Consider the following 23,825-nt stretch of genomic DNA (forward strand, 5'->3'; position numbering starts at 1 on the left):
CTTTTATTTTAATATAGTTTATTTTTTAAAAAGAGAAGAAAAGATAATGACAGAGGGAAAAAGAATGCGTGTGATACTTGTAATTAAGGATCAAATTGGCATGTTTTGAAGTTTAATCCAGAATTAACCTCAAACATAAGACCCATAACGTTTTAAAAAAAGAAGAAGAAAGAATACTGACATGTAACCCCAATTCTAATACTTGATTGAACATTCCTCGGATCATGGTGACAGTAAAATACATACTACCAGACAATTACAGAGGAAAACATTACAACAAACATAATGGGAAATGTGACAACCACAACTCCATAATGTCCCAATATTACTTTGATTTTGCTGAATTGCGTGTGTCAAAGTTGTATTATTGTTGAGAAAAGGAAAAGCAACTTACATTATCTCAATTACACCTCGGCTGACAATTCTTCCCTGGTTAAGATCCTGAAATGCTTTATTTCCCTCTTCAAATTTGTATTTTCGAGAAACAGCATTGTTTAGATTGAAGATTCCTGTTTCTGCTAGTTTTACCAACTTTGGTAGATCCTGCCTTGCCCTCGCTCCATACGAACCTATCACTCTTATCTGCGCCATCCCATTACCAAACATCACGGTTAAGTCAGAAAAGGGTTTGTTAACATAATATAACTTGCGTTCTTATTGGACTCAAGTCCAGGTTCAAACTTGGACAACCTTTACTAAATCAAATGCAATGTTACTGATTAGATTTTTCAATGCACTGTGTGAAGATATAAGATTTACATAGTGCTCTACAAAGTCATCATTAGTTAACTGTTAACAACATAAAGGGAAAAAAGTTACAGTGAACAAATGCCCTATTCTCTCTGACTCTAACCCAGTTTTACAACACTGTACTGTTCAAACAAAATGTTAATGTGATAGAAAAGCAAATAGTCTCAAATAATAATTTAACAATATCAATCATAATTTGCTAAAATTTCAATAATCCAAATCTCAACATACCAAACGTTATATTTCAAAGAAAATAAAAAAAAAATTAACATACCAAAACTCGAATCACATTCCTATTGACTAAATTCTCTAGAAAGTGATCACTTTCCATCATACCGAATGCCACCTAAGTTAGACAAGGTTAGGAAAGTTTGAGCAGGCTTCCAGTTCAATTAGATATTACCACTTCTAGTTATCCTTTTGGTCTTCTAGTTCTAGTAATGCGTATTGATTTAGCTGTGAAATCGGCCTTTGATTAGGACTTTTAAGCAGTCCCTTAGCTATGATTCGTTTTCTTATTGGGGATTCGTGATGTTTTGATCAGGGTATGCAACTTTAAGGATATAGTTTTAGATCAACTCAAGTATGATGACTTATAAGTGTTTGAAAGAGTGGTTGGTAGTTGCAGTTCAAAAGAATTTTTCGGCTCCAAAGTCAGGATCATAGAACTAAGAATGGTATGGTTTTACTCAACAGTTTATGGCACCAGAAGAGCTATGCAAAGTATCAGGCATCAGATGATTATGTTTGATTACGGTTTTGAGGAATACTTGAGATCAGCTCATAGCTGAAGAAAAAGCCATTAATTATTTATATTATTTTATTTCAGTTTTATTTATTGATTATTGGGCAAAGGAATTGATGGCTAGGACTATAAGTTATTTCTGGAGTTTTAATCTAGGGCTTGGATTAAATCTTTATTCGTAAACTAGCATAAATAAGTTGTAAAATAGATTTACAGCCACCTTATTTTCTTTGAATTACTATACTTCAGAAACTATAGGCTCTTATAACCCTGCGTTTCGGGAGTTCCAACTACTATCTTACTTGTTTTCCAGCATTAATTCCACTGATTTGCTTTTCTTTTCTCCCTAAACCTCAGCCATAGCTCTGGTATATAGATAATATTTTAGGAAGATAAGGTAGAAGATCTACCAAGATTCTGGAGAGAAAATCTAACACGTTGGATTCGAAGGATGGTTGTGTCCACCTTCAATGTGCTTTATAGATTATATAGATTGCCCATATCAAGTCAATGGAAATAACTAAGTATTGGAATATGGAGCTAGTAATTATAATTAAGTAGTAGTCTAGGGAAATGGGAGATGATCTGAGGGCTGTAAATGAAATTTATTTGTATATTGACAAGAAAAATATGTTTTACCTTTCTACGAACAAGTCGATTGATGTCCACTTCACCTATAGCTCCAGCTTTTGAAAGTCCAATCATCACTGCTTTTCCACCATCTCTTACGCTTTGTAAACACTGCAAAAATGTTTGAGGTTTCCCCAAGGCTTCCACAGCAATGTCAACACCTGGTCCTCCAGTAATTTCCTTATCAAAACAAGCAATAAATGCCTTTAAGTAAAAATATTTATAATATAAAATAACAACAACAATAATGAAGAGCTAAAGAGATCGAATTAATTTCAAACATGCATTGAGAAAGTAGCCTGAATTAATTTCATAGCATGAAAAGTTCATTTAGGAAAAGTTAGTAGTCCTAAAGTGGAAATTTAGCTAAAAATCTTAGTTTTGTTCATGTGCATTTAGAGTGCCCTATTGCCCGTATAACTGAATTCAGAACTTTCTAAACAACAGAAATCAAGAACCAGGGACCGTGTACATACTTTAATCCGTTCAATGGCATCTTCTTCTATTGCATTTACTGTATGAGTGGCACCCAAAGTCTTAGCTTTCTGCAGTTTATCATTCTGAATATCCACAGCAATAACTAGAGAGGCGCCAAATGCTCTTGCTATCTGCAAACAACTGAAGCAAAAATCTTGTCATTACTACGTCAGTTTTTCTTTTTGGCCAATATACAATTCCTTGATATAAAAAATTTACCAGTATAGAATTAAAAACAAATGACTAAGATTCAGTCCAGATTTTGGACAGTAACCTTTACCCACTATTGTTTGGGGTTGCAGAGATTGAGGACAAACAAGGAAACACGTTTAAGGTCGTTTAGACAAGAAATTACAAAATTTGGAAATGTCTTCATGAGAACATGTGGTTTAATGAGAAACGAAGACAGCAGAAGTCATTCCTGGAAACTATAAAGGAAAAGACCATGTTTTCACTGAGCTCACTGAGGATATTGTCATAAACAGGAAACAGTGGCAGAACATGATAGAGAACTGAGCATGGTGAGAAAAGGCCTAGTTCATGGTTCTCATTAGTTATTCTAACATCATACCAAGAGGGGATGTTCAACTTCTGCAGAATTCACAGGGTAGATTCATTGGCACAACCCTAAAAATCAATAAGGAACCCTGAAACAAACAAATAAATTAAATCCATTTCGAAACCCAGCACAAACAATGCATATAACACAAAGGTGAAGATATGAAAAACTAAAATATTTTGGCCTTGTCAATTTTGAAAATTATATGGCATACGGTTTTTACTGAGTAATGGTTTTGTTAGGTGTAAGACATTTGACATGACAGATACTTCGCGATTCCAAGACTAGAAACTCTAATTAGATTAGAGTCATATTCAAAGCTATTTCATGCTACTGATCATCACTTTCCGAATCCACCTTTTTCCTGTTTTCTTCAAATTTCAGCAACAGAACCACAATATCCTAATCCCAGCTCAAGATTCTCATGCCTTAAACTGTTACCCATCATAAAACCTAAAACCATTTAGCTTTTGCACAAAATCTTTTCTGTTTTGGCCGTCTACATTAGTATAACATCATTCATAGATCTTAATATGTGGAGGCTGCTTTTAGTAGTCACCTTTAATCTTTAAGGTTTCCGGGACTTAGTTGCCAATCAAGCTATAATAATTTTTATCTGATATCAACCAAAACGGATTAAAAATACATTTTTTAACATAATTAAAAATCTCTCGTTGTTTTGTGCTGAGCTTCTTGCGAACTGGAAATAGCTTTAACAACCATTTTATTCCTGTACAACTTAATATATAAGTTAGCCTGAAATCCATGTGCATGGTGTGCATCTATCTTTATCCTCTAACAGTTATGCTATCATATATGCTTTCTTAGGACTCCTAGGTGCCTTTTACACCTTGTACATTGAAGACAAACACACTGACTTTTTCAAAATGACTAGTCAAACCAATTATCTTGTTTCAAAATCAGCTTAATATATAAGTACCTTGAACCAACACCTCCGACTCCAATCACAGCAATGGAATCCCCAGGGCAGACCTCAGCCGCATGTCTCATGGCACCATAAGCAGTAAATACAGCACATCCTAAAATTGCAGACTCAGTGTATGGCAATGATTGTGGCAAAACAGCTAAACCATGTGCTGGAATGACACAGTATTCAGCAAGGCCTCCCATGCTATACATGTATACCGGTTTTCCTACACAAATAGCATAACTTCAGTTATTCAACAATGATGTCAATAGTATGCAGATAAAGTTACAGCAAAAGAGCAAACTGATGCGTAAGATGGTTGACACGCTGCAGTTAAAAGGCATTCAAGAATCAAGAAGCACATAGACAAAATTCCGGATAACCATGCTTTCATAGAGAGAAAATGTAGCAGGGTCATCATAATATAGGAAAATTAATAATAAAAGTACCACTGTTGCGGAGGAAAAGCCGTGTTTCCCCATCATAAAGGGTCCCCTTCGCCCGATTATAGGCAAAGAAGTCTTCACATAAATCATCATGGCCCTATCTCCCAAAAACGAAATGATAAAAAGATTGTAGTTGTCGTGATAATTGAATTGAAATGCAAGTATAGCATCTCAAAGCAGGGTACCTTAGAACAGAAGAAACAGTTACCACAAGGCATGATAAAAGCTCCCACCACTTGAGATCCAATTGGAAATCTGAGAACAACCAAAATGAAAATTATAAAGTCCATGCGGCCGCCAATCTCTATCTCCACCAAAAACAATTGTGACAGGCATAACTTAATGAGAATGTGCAAAGAACATGAATGAATGAATGAAAAAGAAGTGATTTCATTCTGTACAAAGTAGAAGTAAAGAATGTAACTAAAACCTTTCGATGATTTTGCGATCGGTAAGTGGCCCATGTTCAACGATTTCCCCAGTTACCTCGTGCCCGATAACACAAGGACTAGAAAATGGTATTTCGCCTTTTATAACATGAAGATCAGAGTGGCATACTCCGCAGGCTGTAACAAAAGAACCCAATGGAGTTGACCCATTTCAAATCTTGGTGTTTCCTTTCTCAAGAAAAAAAAAAGAAAAAAAGAAAAATACCCTTGGTTTTAATAAGAACTTCTCCAGCTTTAGGACGAGGCATATGAAATTCTTCAATAGTGAGGGGGGTATCGGGTTCCCAGAAGACGGTCCCTCGCATATACCCACCAGAGCTGACATGATAAGCAGCCGAAGTTGATGGTAGGCTGCTCTCCGCCTTGTCGGTGTTGTTAGCAACGAGATTCGAAAACCAACGAGAGGACAATAAGATGGAAGGATTGGTGGGTTTAGAGGAAAGCAGGTTCCTGGAGATGGCAATCCGACTTAAAATTGATGGAAAACCCATTATTATTCTTGTGATCTAGTGGTGGAAGTTGACAATCGGCGAGCGGAGCAGTGGAATGGAGTGGGACAGTGGATAGTTATTACTTGGTACCATCCTAAGTTCTTAGCTGAGTTTCATCCGCCACGTCACCATTTTTTGGATAATTATCCTCGTCATCACGTGTTTTTTACGTGAAAGAATAACCAACCCAAACAAGTGGTACTATTATAATTGAGATACCAGTATTCCTACCACTAAAGTTGTTCAAATCTTTTTAATTATGCACAATAGTACGTGTATTCAACAACGATATCAATAATTTTAAGTATGGTCTGAAAAAGGACATATATAATTAAAATAAATATATTTTTTATTTACAGTTTTATCTATTTTTATTTAATTGAGAAAATAGATTTTATTTTCATGTGGTATAATTTATATAATATATATATTTAAAAAAAATGGATCATGTTCCGATTTTGATATTAAAGCTAATTTTATAACTTATCTTTTTAACGCAGAACGAGACATTCAAACTTATCCAATGGCTTGGTATTAATTCAACTAATTGGTTTGATAAATATATTTTATTGAATAAAATATCAATCCAATCATTATCATTGTTAGTATTTTCTTGTAAAATTTGTTAACTTGATATGTTGATTAAACTACATTCATATGAATAATAGGAATAAATATATTGAATTGATAAAATTTGATGGAAACTTCTAACAATGATAATGATTGAATTAGGATTTTTAAAATGAAAATAAAGTATAAGATTAAATCTTAAACTTTATAGAAATACAAGAATAATAGCATGTTTTTAACCTAGTAAATAAGACGAAAACTTATAAACGATAATGAATCTTATTTGACTCGGTGTTAAGGTTACAATAACTTTCGACAAAATGACTTCTTTGGTCTCTTTCAATTTTAATATTGAGCAAATTGGTCTCTTTTAAAAAAGTCATAGCAATGTAATCCATGTTAATTTCAAAAGTGAGTAACTAAGCACAGTTAATCGCAATATTAAAATTTTTGTAAATTCTACATATTTTTATTGATATAATAACAAACTTAGCCCTCAAGGTTTACAACTTCTGTCATTTTGGTCTTTATTTAACAAATTTAGCCTGTCATATTTACGCATTAGACCAAGTTAGTCTTGATTCAACAAATTTAACCTGCAGTTAACATTTACATAGAATATACAAACATCAAACTAAATATGTTATTATACCAATCAAAATTTGTATAATTGATGAAAAAAATTAACAATGTGTTTAACTATATTTAATTTTCACTTTCCAAACTGACAAGAATTAAATTGCATAAATTTTTAGAAAAAATCAATTTGCTGAATATGAAATCGAAAGGAATTGTAGAGGTGTTTTTAAGTAATTTTTCCAAATAGATATAGGTTAAAATAGACTTGATCATGAGTCGGGCCACCCGACCCAGCCCGGCCCGAAGGCTCACCCGAAATGTGGGAGGGTTTGGGCAAAAATATAGGCCCAAAAAATGGGCTTAGACAAAAAAATAAGGCCCGTTTAAAAAATAGGTCGGGCCTCGAGTAAGGCATTTTTGGCCCTGGCTCGGCCCGAATTCACTAAAGGACAAAAAAATTTGCTTTTTTAAAATATTATTTTCTTGTTGTTTTCTCCCTAATTTGCTACCATTTTACTATTATATTGCTACTATTTTGTTGTTATTGTTTAGTTATTGTATAAAACTTATTTTATTGTTAATTTTGTTATTATTTTAAAGACATTTGTTAATTTTGTTATTATTTTAGAGACATTTGCTTGTTAAGTTGCATCTATCTTAGTGTTATTTAAGTATACATATTTTTTTTAAAATTTATTTTCAATTTGTTGAGAAATATTTATTTTGATTTTTTAGTATTTTTGATATATTATATATTTTAAAATTATATAAAAAGTAATATGAGTGGGTCGGGTCGGGTATGAGTTTTAGCATTTTTATCCGGGTCAGGCTTGGGTAAAATTTTAGGCCCATTTTTCGAGCTGGGCCGAGCCGGGCCTAGCAAATAACGATATCTTTAACTGAAAATTCTTAAAAAGTATATATTGTTGTTTGAGGATTTAAAAATTCTATAAAATATTCTCTTTTAAAAAAGAAACATTAAATTTATCAATCTACTTTATACTTTGATTTTGCGATATAACTTTAATAAATTTAACTGAAAAGTCTCAGATTAATTAAAAACACAATCATATCAAAGTAAATATTACTGATTTCTTTCCCTTCACTCACTCGTACCCATATAACTAAAGTAAAAAAATGGGAGAAAAAAGATGATTTTGCATCTTCATTGATTAGTTGTAATTTGCTTTAATCGGTGTCCCGTTACTTCATGATGACGAAATCCATGATTCCACCACAAAAGATCTGTTACCGAACTCGACTTCTGTCTCTGGCACTACACAAGGTATGGCTACTTCTTTTAACTCCTTAGTGAAATGGACTAAACAATCTATGTAAAAACATAGAATACAACTCCCAAACGAAACGAAACCTTTTTCATCATGTTGCACATTTGATGGTTTCTAGAAATTCTTCTAATTTTAAGCTATTCTTTAAATTTATATTTGAACTCTACGGTGAAGGGAGCGACAAAATAAGACTCTCTGTTCATGTTGAGAAAAGATGGATGATTTTACATTGAATTTTTCATCTAATAATCTTCAAATAGATTTTGGTGTTATAATTTTTCATCTAATACAATTTATATATGTATTGCTAAGATGTCATCGGTAATAGCGTGTTCATATATCATTAACTTGTGTTTACTATAAAAATAATTTAATAATAAATTATTTATTTTCTTCAAAATTGAGTTTTTTAATTTTTTTTAAATATTATGTAATAATTTTTAAATATCACAAAAAATTGTATTGAACTATTTTTTTTATATTTTTCATAAGTAAAATTTATACTTTTAAATTATTTAAAACTTTATTTTTTTCCAAAATAAATTACTTAAACCTTTATTATTAAAAAATATTAGATATATTTTTTAAAATTAAAAAATAAAACCTTAATTCTAAAAAATTATTTAAAATTAACAGATTTAAATATTAAGAAAATTAAAAATTATTATATATATTATTTCTAAAATAAAAAATAAATATTTAAAATTTTATTTAAAAATTTAAAAGTATTAGATATATATTATTTTTAAAATTTAAAATTATTTAAAACTTTAATCCTAAAATTAAAAAATAAAAAATTATTTTTAACTTTATTTCCAAACTTACCTATATAATATATATTTTAATTTTCTAAATCATTAACTATATATATATACTTATTATAACAGTTTTATCTTTCAAATTTTCTTCCTTGTAATTGAAGTATAAACCATATTCATAATATTAAAAATATATTATCTTTTCCTATATTCGTAATTAAAGTATAAAACTTAAATATATTTTTAAATTATTTATATCTTTCAAATATTGTTTCATCCATAAATTAATAACTATTCTATAAAACACACTAAAAACTCATGCATCGTGCAAAATAAAAAAAAATTAGTAAAATATATATTTAAAGTTTAAAAACTCTTAAAAATTTATCTTCTTTTTTTAAAAAATAAATTAATCAACCTCTTATAGATAAATATTAAAATTTATCGTTACACTTTTATTTTACGATCTAACTTTTGAAAATATATTTGCTTTTCCTATACTCTAATTAAATATTAATTTTTACTGTGATTTAAAGATAAAATTAGATAAAAGAATTTCTTCAAATAATTTATTTTAATAATTAACTACAATAAATTAATTTATAATTTGTTTAGCACGTATTAATGTATAATCATTTATGATAACAAAAATTATCTATATTATAAGATAAACTACACCATTAGTCATTAAATTATGTGTAAGTTTTCATTTTGGTCACTTAGCTAAAAAAAAGTTACAATTTGGTCACTAAATTATTCAAGAATTTTCATTTAAGTCACTTGATTGTTAAAATCGATGTTTTATGGCTTTCTCTATTTGCATTATCTACACCGATCAAAAGCTCTATTTCCCATTCTCTTCTACAGTTTAGTTTATTTTCATGAAACAAATTTGTACGTTACGAATCTACGAACCAAAATTCAAATAGTTTTTTTTCACTGATCTCCAACATTGATCATCAAATCGACTTAGATCTAAAATATGTTCTTCTACTTATTGATGAGTATTGATCCATAGTACTAATCGTCAAATCGTCGCTTGGAGCTTGCCGGCGGAACTTAAAAAAAAAAACTTAACGGCCTATGACATAAATACAAAGTTTTAAATAATTTAGTAACTTAAGTGAAAACTTTTTAATAGTTCAGTGATCAAATTGTAATTTTTGTTAGTTATGTGACCAAAACGAAAATTTTCTCATAATTTAGTTACTAATGGTGTAATTTACCCTATATTATATATCAAGGAGTTGATTGAGTAGATGTCACCCATCAATCTAGTCCCAACTCAATTAAGAAATTACCAAATGCCCCTTCATTTTATAAAATAACAAGTATTATTTTGAGAGTATTTATGTAATTTGATAAATTTAGAAAAATGCATACAAATGGGAATCATAATATTTAAACCCAAGACATTAAAGTCTCAACTATCTCAAGTTTACCATTTCAATCAGATCTACATTTGAATTTTATATCAATTTTTGTATAAATTTGTAACATAAATGTTTTACTTATATCGCGGGTGTGTCATAATCTAGTTATAGTAATAGTAAAATTAATTATATCACATTAATGATTACATATAAATTCTAATATATTATGAATCAATCTATGCATTACTACAAGTGATAAGTGGCAATTATATTGTTCCCCTGCCCCTAGTCATTTTAAGCCAATTTGTGAAAACTACGAGCTTTTGTGTTATTTTTAATAGATTTAAAAAATTGTATTTTGTTCCGAAGGTTAGATCGCTACATTTGTAATGTCGATTGGTTGTTAGCCTATTCGAGTACTATGGTTCAACATCTAGCAAGGGTGGGCTTAAATCATCGACCACTCCTTTTGAAATTGTGTTTCGAAGAAGTTCCATGTGGCAGTCAATTGTTTAGATTTGTAGTTGCATGGCAGATGCATCCTATTTTTCAAGAATTCTTGAAATAAACTTGGAGGAAGAATGTGAATATTCAGGAGAGCACTAACTACTTTGTTGAAGGCGCTGGATTCCGTACCTTCTCAATATCTTGTTGAGTTGGAGAAGGATTTGAAAATGAAACTTGATGAAGTCCTCACTCAGGAGGAGAGCTTATAGAAGCAGAAGTTAAGGACTAAGCGGCTTGTTGATGGTGATAGAATCACAAGATTTTATGATCTATGTGTTGTGCATCATAAACAGTTGAATTAGGTTTGAAGGCTTAAATTGGATAATAGGGAATGGCGTGATGATCCTAGGAGATTGAAAGAGTTTGTGGCTGCGGATTACTCAGAATTGTTCACCAAGGATAATAACTTATATCATAGATATAATATTAAAGAGCGGTTCTCTAAGGTTCATCAAGGGGAGATGATGTATTTAATGAACATTGTGTTTGATGATGAAATTTGTCAAGTCGTGCTTGAGATGCCATTGCTAAAGGTATCGGGCCTAGAAGGTTTACCTATTTTATTCTATCAAAATAATTTTGAGTATTGTTGGCTATTTGGTGCGTACTTTTGTTCGGCAAATTATGAGTAGAGATTTGGATATCGTAAAGTTCAACTCTACTACCTTAATCCTTATTCCGAAGTTGGCAAACGCAAAAATGGTAAAGCAATTTCGCCCAATTAGCTTGTGCACGGTCCTGTACAAGATTCTAACCATGACCATTGTGAATAGCCTTAAGCCTTTTCTTCCTAAGTGAGTATATCTACGGTGAGCAAAATTTGAATTGATTCAAAAAAAAATTGTATTTTGAGTTAATCGAATCAAGTTATTCTATTTTTTTGAGTTAACTCGAATAAATAATTTGAGCTTTGAGTTCGAGTTGAGTTGAATTTTACAATTCGAATAATTCGAATAACAGATTGGTGTAAATACTCCTTCGGTCTCTATCAGTTTTCAAAAATGAGCAAATTAGTCTCTCTCAAAAAAAATTATAAAAAATAAAAATAAAAAAATTCAAAATTTAGAATAAATTAATTATAAAATAATAAAACCTAATAAATACAATATTTGTAACAACCCAATTTTCAGTGGTGCCAGAAACGAAAATTTAAAAACCCATTTCTGTAAATATTAATATTTAATATTTACGAGACTAGTATAGAAATATATTAAAGTTTAGTCTAGTAATTTTGCCAAATTGATAGTTAATTAGGGTACAATGATTAAACTATAAAAGTCTTATTACTATAAATTTTTAAATAACTAAAGGATCAAAAGGGTAAATAGACCATTTTAATTGCTTCGAATGGTGGTGGATAAATTTAAAACCCACTAACTTTAGCCAGTTAAACTTAAGGTTTAATTAATTAATTATGATTAATAAAGTTAATAAAAGATATATAAGAAAAAAATTAAAAGAAAAACAAACCATTTTCTCTCCATCTTAATCTTCACCGAAAATAAAAGAAAAATAGGGTTTCAAAAGCTTCAAACTTTCAGCAACTATTAGGTATGTCCAATTAGGTCCCTTTTTGTACTTTTTTTTTATATTTTTGAGGTCATAAGAGTTTGATTTATCTAGTCTATGTACTAATTTGTAAAACTGTTAAAATTTTTGAAAGATATCATTGTTGATTTCATGAATAAATTGATGTTAAATTGATAGATTTTAAGCATATATACGAAAAAGGACTAGATTGTAAAGTTTAATTGTTAGTTTTGTAAAAAAGGACTAAAGTGTGTAAATTGAAAAATTGATGTGAAATTTCTATAATAATAGATTTTAGAGGGTCCTAAAAGGGTGTGATTGAGATCAATTTTGAAATTGAAGCTCAAATTTGAAAGATATTGTTATTTCGATTTTAGGGACTAAATTGAACAAAATCCAAAAATTAAAGGACATTTGAAAAAAATAAAATTAAATAGTTTCATGCATACCATGGAGTAATATAAAATGTTTGTTATTGATAAATTTAATTGAATTGTTTTTTAGATTGCGAATTGAATCAAACGAAAATAATTAGGGAAAAGTAAATAATTATCGATTTGTCCTTAAAGACTTGTTCATTTGCTGTTTTTCCAGGTAAGTTCATACAAAACTTACTAAATTATCTTTTTGAATCATATTTATTTCAATTGTGTGTTTATATTTAAGTGAAATTGGCATATTCGACTTATTATGGACTAAATTGTAAAAACATAAAAATATTGGCTATTACTAAAGGGTACAAGGTACCAATATGGATGTTAAATGTTTACAGGATTTGTATGAAATTTGCATACTAATACAAGATTTGAAATGATATGATTATGACAATGATGCCCGTGTGATCTTAGTAAAAGATTATGATACGTATGATGTGCCATTAGGGTTAAATAAGGAATCAATCAGGGATTTACATGATTATATGAGATCTAGCATTTGTTGCAGATCCTCAAGTTATATTCATTGTTGGTTTATTTTGGACTAATAACCTCGAGACAATGTATTGTGTGAGCAAATTCATAAAAAATATCAACTTGTGAGAGCAACCCTGATCTTTGTCAGCTTGTATGAGCAAAATAGTCCCGTGTATCCGAGTTTAATTTACCATAGTCCCCTCGAGCGAAACTTTAACCTAATGGAAATGGAAATATTAAAATGGTTTGAATATGAATTAAATTGTATATACTTCTAAATTGAGTTGTTGTATATGATCCTTGTTACAAGTTCTTGTTATGAAAATTTACTAACTTATTGGTTGTATATGGTGTTATGCAATAGCTATTTCAAGATATGCTAAAGAATGTCATATTTGATTTTTTAACATGTTAAATGTTTAGCATGTTGAATTGATAAGGTAAGTTAAGTAAATTTCATATGAACTTACTAAGCATTCAATATGTTTACCCGTTGTTTTTCCCTTTCCTTATAGATTGTCACTTTACAAAATGTGTCAAGCAGATCTCTTTGAAGCTCACACTATCCTATTTTCAAATCGGTAGTTTTTCAATTGTTTTAAGTCCAAAATTGTGACATGTATATAGATGTTTTGTATATGTTAACTTTGAATGTTGAACATAGTTTGAAACTTACCTAATGCATGATTTTGGCAATGTAAATGCCTAATTGAAATGTTATGTTTTGGTAAATGTGTTTGAGTTATGTATGTGGAAATTGAAATAACATATTTGAATGTGATTTGACATTGACAAAGTTGGTATTTGGAAAATTGCTTAATATGTATGCCATGGTATTGGAATGATGTGTTTAATGGTTGAATAAGTGATATGAAGTTTATTGTGGTTATTTGCACTTGAATGGTATGTGTTTGTAGTTTTTTTGGTGCATGTGAAGTTGGTCATTTATGCACAAATTAATTAGATTGTGTGGAAGCTTGAAAATAGGTACCAAATGTCTCAAATTTTACTAAAAATAGAGTCCTCGTCCCGACGAGCAATCTTCCTCACCACAATGTCGGTCGATAGTGAGTCGCGTCGCGACGTTGAGTAGTTTGAGGTCATGGTGTGACATATTGTTTGGTGACATCATGATGTGGAGGAAGTGACATCACAACGTTGACTTTGAAATTTTAAAACTTTACAATTTGATCATATCTCATGGTCGAGTCAACAAAATAGCTTTTGTAAGCTCAATTGAAGCTTGTATTTGATTTCTTAATATAATGTAAATGTGTTCATCACATAATTGTATGTTTGACTGATTATTTTATTGTATAATTAACTGTAGTTTCTCCAACAATGAATGTGGCATCCTATAGCTTAGACTCGACAATCGGGTCGGGTGAGAGGTGTTATAATATTGGGCTTATATATAATAAAAATTAAACCTAAAAATCGAAGACAATATGATTTAAACTCGAACCCAATATGATTTAAACTTGAATTAAAAGCTTGAAACTTGTAATTTCCATAATAATCCCATCCAGAAATTTGACTCGTGCAGTCTTCACTAAAACAGTCATAACTTGAGCTCCTAAACTCAAAATCGAGTGATTCAAAGTGCATTTAGAAGCTAAAAGATAGATATTTGAAAGCTATGAAGACATCTCAACACATAAATTCTTGGATCCCATCCAAAAATTCATTGAAATTCGACTGATTTTTCAATTTCAAAAATTGGCAACTTCGGTGAATGGAATTTAATACATTTCACCTTATTCGTGCACGTATTGGGTTTCTTTTAATGGGAAGCTTGCTAGTATTTTTTGTCCGAAAGAGGAATTTTTTAAGGTGACTCTTTATTGCGTTTCATTTTTATGCTTTTTATGGAGTATCTTGTGCAGGCCATTAACTGTGTAGTTCTTGGGGGTCATTGAAGCCCTTTTAAACTTAGTTGTAGTGGATTTATTATTTCTCATTTGTTTTTCATAGATGATCTAGTCATGTTTGCTTATGTAACTTTGGAACAAATGGGAATTATCAATAAGGTATTAGTGGACTTTTTCCAGTTCTTAAGTCACAAGATGAATTGCAAGAGAACATAATTTTTTCTCATATAGTTGCAAACTTAGATTAGTAGATGGTTGGTTGTGGCTTATGTGGATGATCAAGGAACATACTCAGGCATTCATCTCTTTCATCGTTAGGATACCAAAGAGACATATGCCTATTTGATTAACATTATAAAAGATAATCTTGCTGGTTAAAAGGTACACTATTTATCTTCTGTTGGTCAAATAACACTATCAAAGTCGATTCTTGTAGCAAGCCCTAACCACACCGTATAGATAGTCGTGGTCTCTGTAAGTGTTTGTATGTAAATGGAATGAATAATACGAAATTTTATTTAGGGCCATATGAATGATAAAAGAGCTACGCCTCTTATGATTTGGAATGATATTGTAAGCCTATTGGTATTGGTGGTTTTGGTTTTATAAATTTGGTAAGTTTTAATAAATCTTTTATCATGAAGATAGGTTTTTAGTTAAATCTTAATGGCGATTGTACAAGCCCAATTTTTGTACCCGGGCCCAAACCATTACAAACCCTTCTTAAACAAACCCAAAATAACCCAATACCCAACCCATTTCCAGCAGACCCAAAACCTAACACCAACCCAATTAAACCCAAACCCAAAACCTAGCCCAATACAAAACCCTAGCAGCCCAACTAAACTTTTCAGCAAAAAAAAAAAAAAACCCTAGGTGCGCCGCACCTAGGGCATTCTGTTTTCTGACCCCTAGCCCGGCGCCGCCTCACCAGCCGCCACCGCAGCGCGTCAATCACCGTCGCCCCACTTGCGCCTGCAGCACCTACAACAAGTAACAGTAAAATAATAATAATAATAATAGAAACAAGTTGTAATAATGGCTATATAAAGCCATTCAAAGATCTGTAATGGGTTCCCCCCTCTTTCACGATTTGAAGAAATAAAAAACAAAAAAAAAAGCAGATTCAACAACCACTTTTTCAGTATATCTATTTTCCTTTTCTATTTTTATTTTTTTTTATTTTTTTCTCTTTATTTTTTTCTTTCGAACTATTTGTGTTCGATTTTGTTTCTTTTATTTTTTAAAAACTATATATATAACATATAAAAAAGCAAAAAAAAATTACCTTTTCGACTTTTCGGCCACCGCAGACGGCGGTGCCGTCGTCGGTGACCGGCGAACGGTGCGACGGCGCTGTTCACCAGATTCTGGGCAGTGCCCGGAGTGGGGGAGAGGAATTGAGAGCATTTTTAGAAATTTTTGGAGAAAAGAAGGGAAGAATGAAAATTTTGAAAAAAAAAACTTAGCTTTTATAGGCCCCAAAACGACGTTGTTTTGGGGCAAGCCTCTCAGGCACAAAACGGCGCCGTTTTGGCCCTGACCCGCGCGGTGACCCGACCCTGGGGAGGATCCGCGTGTTTTTGGCTCTTGGGTTATTTGCATAATTGGTCCCTCCAATTTTATGGCGCTTTCAAGGAAGTTTTTTCACATATTTATGATTTTGGCCATGAATTTTCGCGTTTATTTCGATTTGGTCCCTCAACCATGTGTGTGCCTTTCACTGGAACGGCGCCGTTTGGTCAGCGAGGGAATATTTCCCTTTTCAGTCCTTCCTTTTTTGCGCGTGTCGCAATTTGATCTATTTCGTCTTTTTACTTTCAAATCAGCCCTATATTTTCGTTTTATTTCAATTTAGTCAGTTTTTTAGCATTTTTATTATTTAACCTTATTATTATTATCGTTACTATTATTAATTATTATTAATTTTATTTTCCTTTTGTTTATTTGTTACTATTATATTTAATACATTAATTAGTAATATATATATTTTTAGCTTTATTTTTATATCTATATATATACATTTTCATAATATATATGTACACGTTTTTTTTATTTAATATGTACATATACGCGCATGTTTATATACACTTTATAATCTCTACGTATATATCTATATTTATATATATTTATATACATTTTTACGAATATATATACTTATATTTTTTATATATAAACTTTATATACATAAACGTGTATATACATACTTGCATAAACTTTTATATTCAATAATTTTAAGATATATATATACATACTTTTCTTGTATTTTCATAATTTTATGTATCTACATACATATATATTTCCCTTATATGTACATACACATATCCATATGTTATAATTTTCATCTCTTTCCCTTTATTGTTTTTTTTATGTTCATTTATGTATTTATTTATATGTCCATTTTTATGCTTTAGTTTATTTATTTATTTATTTGTTATGGTATATACATGATTTTTTCTTTATTATTCGTTTTTTTGCTCATATTATTTTTGTTCACATTATCATATTTAATTTTTCCATTATGCATATTAACACCACACTTCAAAAAAGAAAATTTTTCTAAATGAGGCAATATTTAGCATTTAGAAATTCGAGAAAACGTGCCCTAAGGTGCTGGGTGTCGATTTTTCTCGTTCAACCTGTGACAGCCCAAAATTGACCCTAGTCGAGAAGTGGTTTCGGGACCGCTTAACCAAGTCATAAAAATAATTAGCTGTCATATTTGATGCTTATTATATGTATATATGCATGTGTGAAAATTTCATATTTGAATTTTGTTTAATTGTAGGTGAATTTTAGTAAATAGGACTTATGTGAGAAAATTTTGAAATGTGATAGGTCAAAGCATAAGGATCTATTAGTGCATGTAAGAAAAATGGGGGACTTGCATGTCAATTTCCCCCCCCCATTTAGTAGTGGCAGGCCATGACAAATAGGGTGGACAAGGTGTGATGGGCAAAACATGTCATAGACATGTTATGTTGGTGCATCATGGGAGGAATAACAAAATAAAAAGTTAGTAATAAAGAAATGGAAAAAGGAAAATGATGAAAGAAAAAAAAAAGATCATCATACATGTTTCTTCCTAGCCGAATCTAAAGAAAAAAAAAAGGGAACAAGAGCATTTGGTGATGAAAACAAGTTGTGTTCTTTGGTTCTTCTTGGCCGAATTGAAAGGAGGAAGAAGAGAGTGAAGCCATCGGTCATCTTAGGTCAATATTAAGGTAAGGTGTTCATATTAGTTCTTGAAATTTTAATTGATCTTGAGTGAGATATCAAGTTATTTTTTTTGTAACCCATGATGAAATTTTGATTTTTGGATTGAGTAAGGTTTTCGACTATGGTAGCTAATAATGGTGAGTTTTGTTGTTTCATGTTACAGTTAGGTGAATGATGATAGATGAGTGTTTGAACCATAAAAAGAATTCGGCTACCTTGTTATGAACTAGGGCCGATTGTGAGTTGGTTGTAGTTGAATATTACATGCTTGGTAGAATGGTGGATGAAAGTGCCGAATGTGGTCTTTGGTTTGGCATGAAGTGATAAATAAAGGTTTAAAAGATAGCTTAAGTTAATTGATACTCACAAATGAGTTCGAATGGAAGCTTTGTTAAGTGGGAAATGAGTGGCCGAGAGAGAGAATTATGGACTATTGCCGAATGTATGTTGGATTGATAGAGTCTCCAAATTGATTTTATGTGTGTATGCATGACCGAATATAATTGGCCACATGAGTAAAGAAATGGGTTATTTGATATGTGGTAAAAGTTAAGTGTTAAACGAAATGGAAATGAAATCATATTGGAATATGTATACTTGACCACATGAATGAGTACATAGGTTGATGTGTATGTTCGACCATAGGTAAACATATTGATGGCTTTATCTTGACTTAGAAAATTCGGCTAAGATGAATATTGGCTAATATGTTGAGTTGATGCATGATTTCACATGTATGTGACTTTAATGTCTAATGTATAAATATGGGCTAAGTGCCTTGTGTTCCTCTTTTCGATGCTCAAATGATTAAATCAATTTATTTGTTTAATTAAGCTCAAGAGCAAAGGGGAACTAAATCCGATAAAGGGAAGGAAAAAGTGGTCGAATAGCCATCGGAATCGTTCGACAACATCCGAGGTAAGTTTTAAGTGTTTAAACGTTGAGTAAATTCAATTATAATAGGACATGATGAGTTGATTTAATAAGATAAGATGTGGCCATGATATGTTCTAAGCTCAAATGGTAAGTTCTTAAGTGTTTGAGCTTGGGAATTTAAGGGTAATTTGAAATAGTCTGCTTCGGACAGCAGCAGTAACGTGACTTTAGAAAATCACCATAAATTCATGGACTTGAATTAGAGGCTGAATGAGACATGAAATTAAAGCTTAATGAGTCTAGTTTCTTATAAAAGAAACCGTGTAAGCAAAGGAATTTCCGATAATGAGATACTTAAAGTTGTGTGAGACAGCGCAGAATGACACTGTAATCCTCTGTTCTGTATTTAGAAAATCATTATAAATTGTACAAAAATGGTTATAAGATAAAATTTATATGCTTAGACTCCTTAATGAGTCTAGTTTCAAATTAAATCAAATACAACACATTTTGAATTCTGTAAAATGAGAAATTTGATTCGTAGTGAAGAGTGGTCAGATTAGTCAAACAGTGAAACAGGGGACACTTTAAGAAAAATCTGGTATTGATTGGCCAAACCTAAAATTCTGGAAATTTTTATGGATGGAAGATATACGAGTCTATATTCAGGAAAAATTAACGGAAAGTGATTTGGAGTTTTGTATCTCCAGTTATAAATAATTTAGTGACTATTGCTCAGGAAAAACAGCTTGTGCTGAATTTGAGATTATGTTGTGAACCTTGATAAACTTGTTTTAGTTGCTCATAAGCTATTGTTTAAACCCATACTTGAATTCTAAATCGTGGTATTGTAAGTTTATGAGTATTCGAATATGAAATGATAGTAAGGCCTAATGGCCGATGTGATGAATGTGAAAGTGTATATATATATGTGATAAGGCCTAATGGCCGATGTGATGAATGTGAAAGTGTATATATATGTGATAGGGCCTAATGGCCGATGTGATGAATGTGAAAGTGTATATATGTGACAGGGCCGAGTGGCCAACGTGATGGATGTGAAAGTGTATAAATGTGATAAGTCCCGAAGGGCATTTGTGTCAGTACTATATCCGGGTTAAAATCCCACAGGCTTTATGCGAGAATATTATCACTGATTAATGTCCGTAAGCTTCGTGCTCGTACTATATCCGAGCTCTAAAGACCCGATGACTACGTGTGGGGATTTTGTCCGGGTAAGACCCGATAACTTCGTGTGGAGATTATGTCCGGGTAAGACTTCGTAATAAGAATTACTTATAAATATATTCAATGCGAAAGGTTAAACAGGTATGTACTCCAAGTTTATATGTGAGCTTGATTTGCACTAAATCATAAGGTAGTTATGTGATGCATACGACAGCAATCTATGAGACTATTCCTATGATTATGTGACATCGAATCAGTGTGAGGGGTGATGTGAAATCATACGATATATCTATGTCACATGAGCTCACTTTTATGTGAAAGTTTATCTGCCTATTGTATATGATGAGATGTGCGTATTCGGTAAAGGGATGGTATGCCCGAAGGAAGAGTGAAATAAAATACGAACAACTATGTTATAATTTGATTGTTATCTGTTGACACTGCTTAAAACTTACTAAGCATTGTAATGCTTACTCCGTTTACTCTGTTTCCTCTGTTTTATAGATCTCATTGCGAAGCTACAGGCTCGGGGATCGTCAGCAACTAGTCACACTATCACTATCCACTGTTTGGTACTGCTATGTTTTGGATTATCTTATGGCATGTATAAAATAGACTAGTGGCGGAGGAATATTTTGGTTAATGTATATAGCCATGCGAAAATGGCTTATATATGTTTGAGCATAATGTTATAATCATTTGGTATGGAATGGTTAATCACTATCATAATTTGTGCTATTTATGCTAAAAGGGCTAGTTGAATCATGGAAACTATGAAGTAGGTAAAGTCTACCTTAAAGGCAGATGCTGGCAGCAGCAGTGATGTAGATTTGGAAAATCACTAAAAATAGTAGGATTGGAATTAAATAATTAATAAATTATGTAAATGAACCTTAATGAATCTATTTTCATAGGAAAGTAACGAAACGATCATATGGACAGTATGTTAAGAGATATTCAGGTTCTCGTGAGACAGGGCCAGAACGGTTTCTGGACTCCCTGTTCCGACTTTGGAAATTCATTACAAATTAACCAGAGATAATTAGGAGTCATGCCATATATGTATAGATTCCTCTCTGAGTCTAGTTTCTATAGAAACAAACGGCATCAGTATTGAAGCTCTGTGCAGGGAGATATCCAAGTCGTAATGCGCAAAGGTCAGTGTAGTAGATCCCTGTAACATGGGAGACTTTGACTAATAAACTGTATTAATTGGCCCGACCAAAAATTCTAGAAAAAAATATGTAGATGGGAATATGAGTCTAGTTTCAGGGAAAAATCACGAAACTGATTTTCAAGTTGTGAAACTCAAGATATGATTTTTAAGGTGACAGTGATGCAGTTAGCCAACTGCCTGGAAAAATTTTAAAATGGACTGCAATAGTAAGCGAATTTAGTCTGTGAACCCCTCGTGTCCGACTCCGGCAACGGTCTCGGGTACGGGGTGTTACACAACCAAATGGCTTAATATCCTTTTAAAATTTTTTTAAAAAAGGCAATGTTTTGCGTTTGGGAAATTCGAGAAAACATGCCCTAAGGTGCTGGGTGTCGATTTTTCTCATTCAACCAAATGGCTAAATGTCCTTTTAAAAAATTTCAAAATAAGGCAATGTTTTGCGTTTGAGAAATTCGAGAAAACATGCCCTAAGGTGCTGGGTGTCGATTTTTCTCATTCAACCAAATGGCTAAATATCCTTTTAAAATTTTTTTTCAAAATAAGGCAATGTTTTGCGTTTGGAAATTTGAGGAACGTACCCTAAGGTGCTGGGTTTCTATTTCTCGTTTAACCAAATAGCCAAATATCCTCTCGAATTTCAATCCACGTCATCCTAGTTTTTTTTAAGGATCGTATTTTAAATTTCTCTAAAGTTTTCAATTTTTCGACACTAAGACATTAAGTAATCAACTAGGTACCAATTTTGGGCGTATCGATGATGCTAATCATTCCTCGTACGTAACCGACTCCCGAACCCGTTTTTCTGAATTTCGTGGACCAAAATCGTTGTTTTAATAAAATTAAATCGTTTATTAAAAACAACCACTTTTTGAGGTGATCCGATCACACCTCATCAAAAAGGATCGGCGGCGACTCCCGTTTTCGTATTCATTTTTCAAAACCCAAGTCGACCCCGTTTTCAATAAAAAAAATGGTGTCAACAGCGATCATTTATAGATTCAATTTCTTAAAACCAAATATAAATAGAAGGGTGATGTGCTTCCATCTTTGTAACAACCATCTTATTCTTGTCTTTGGAGTGGTTTGAGCAAGATTTGGGATTCTATCTGGCATGGCTTAATTTGGATACTTTAGGATGGTAAAAAAGTATATTTTTAGAGAGATAACTAGCTTGGGTGCTAGTATCCGTTAATTGCTTACTGTTGTTGTGCTAATTGTATCCATGATTGCTTTATTATGGTTGTTTTTATGGTCACGTATGAAGGGAGTTGGAATTGGGATTAGCTTCGCTAGAGTGCTGCTTAATTGTATATTATAAATAATTGAGGCTTAAATACTTGCTTTGGGGTGGACAAAAAAGAAATGCCAGGATGGATATGAGATGAGAAACGCCGATTTTTTGTCCAATCGACTTGCAAGTCTTTTGAACAATAAGTGGATACGGAATGAGATTATATTTGGTTAAGGATATGGAAAGTTCGAGTTGTTTAGAGAGTGAAGACTTCCTTTGGTTTGTTTGCAAATGTAAACTTTTTACTAACGTTTAGAGATTTAAGAGAAGAATGATTAATGATAGATGTTGCCAATTTTATTTTAAATAAAGTTGAATCCATTGATCATGTCATGCGATGGTGCCCGATGGCCATAAGACTTTGGATTAATCTTATAGTCCGATCTAAAATAGGGGAGTTCTTGGAAATAGACACAAATCAATGGGTACTGAAGAACATTTCATAGCTTACATATTTTTCAGAGGATGAGGACTAGGGCATGTTATTTGGAGTGACATGTTGGAACTTGTGGAACAAATGAAACCAAAGAATTTTTGTTGCTGATCTTGTCAAATGATAGGGCATATTAGAGGCAAGTAAGAGGTTACGGTTCGAGTATAAAGTTGTAGTAACACCCCATACCCGACCTAGACATTATGGCCAAATTCTGAGGAATTATGTACGACTGTTTTAAAACCAGAAATTTAAAACTCAAAAGCGTAACATAACACAAAACTTGGAAAATAAACAATTCTATTTCTTTTAGAGAAAGTCACTTTATTCGGTTGATTCATTTTAATTGCAGAGATACGCTTATAAGATTGTTTTTTTTTTGCAGCGAAAATCTTAGTAAAACACAGTTTTGAAAAATCTTAGTTTGATTTTGGAATTCAACATATTGCAATTTGATTTAAAATAATCTAAAATGTTAAAGCATTTTAAAACGAAAAATAAAATCCAAAATATGAAACAGTCCCCAAAAGTCCAAAAACAATCTAACAAAAATAATATTTAAATTGAACAAAATTTAAAAACAACAAATTTTAACCGAGCTCTCGCTACACCAATCCGTCTTAAGTTTGTTGATTACCTAAGAGAAAAAACAAACAGTTAGTGAGCTTACGACTTAGTGTATAACACATCTCAAACAACAAATCAGACGCATATAAATTAACAAATAGAATTTCAGATTTATGCTCAGATACAAAATCAAATACAATTTCAATAACAA

At 31.7% G+C, this 23,825-nt stretch overlaps 1 protein-coding gene across 1 annotated transcript; it reads right to left on the bottom strand.

The window, feature by feature from the left end:
- Nucleotides 1–184: 184 nt before the first annotated feature.
- LOC107914484 (alcohol dehydrogenase 1B) lies at nt 185–5,642 on the bottom strand. The gene is made up of 8 exons (XM_016843408.2): nt 5,190–5,642; nt 4,966–5,101; nt 4,721–4,790; nt 4,539–4,632; nt 4,102–4,315; nt 2,602–2,743; nt 2,135–2,305; nt 185–582 (listed from the first exon to the last, which is right to left on the bottom strand). Exons 1-8 carry the CDS (start codon nt 5,473–5,475, stop codon nt 391–393), a joined length of 1,305 nt encoding a protein of 434 aa, XP_016698897.1. The 5' UTR covers nt 5,476–5,642; the 3' UTR covers nt 185–390.
- Nucleotides 5,643–23,825: the final 18,183 nt, after the last annotated feature.

Source organism: Gossypium hirsutum, chromosome D10 (genome assembly GCF_007990345.1).
Source record: "Gossypium hirsutum isolate 1008001.06 chromosome D10, Gossypium_hirsutum_v2.1, whole genome shotgun sequence".
NCBI classification, from domain to species: domain Eukaryota; kingdom Viridiplantae; phylum Streptophyta; class Magnoliopsida; order Malvales; family Malvaceae; genus Gossypium; species Gossypium hirsutum.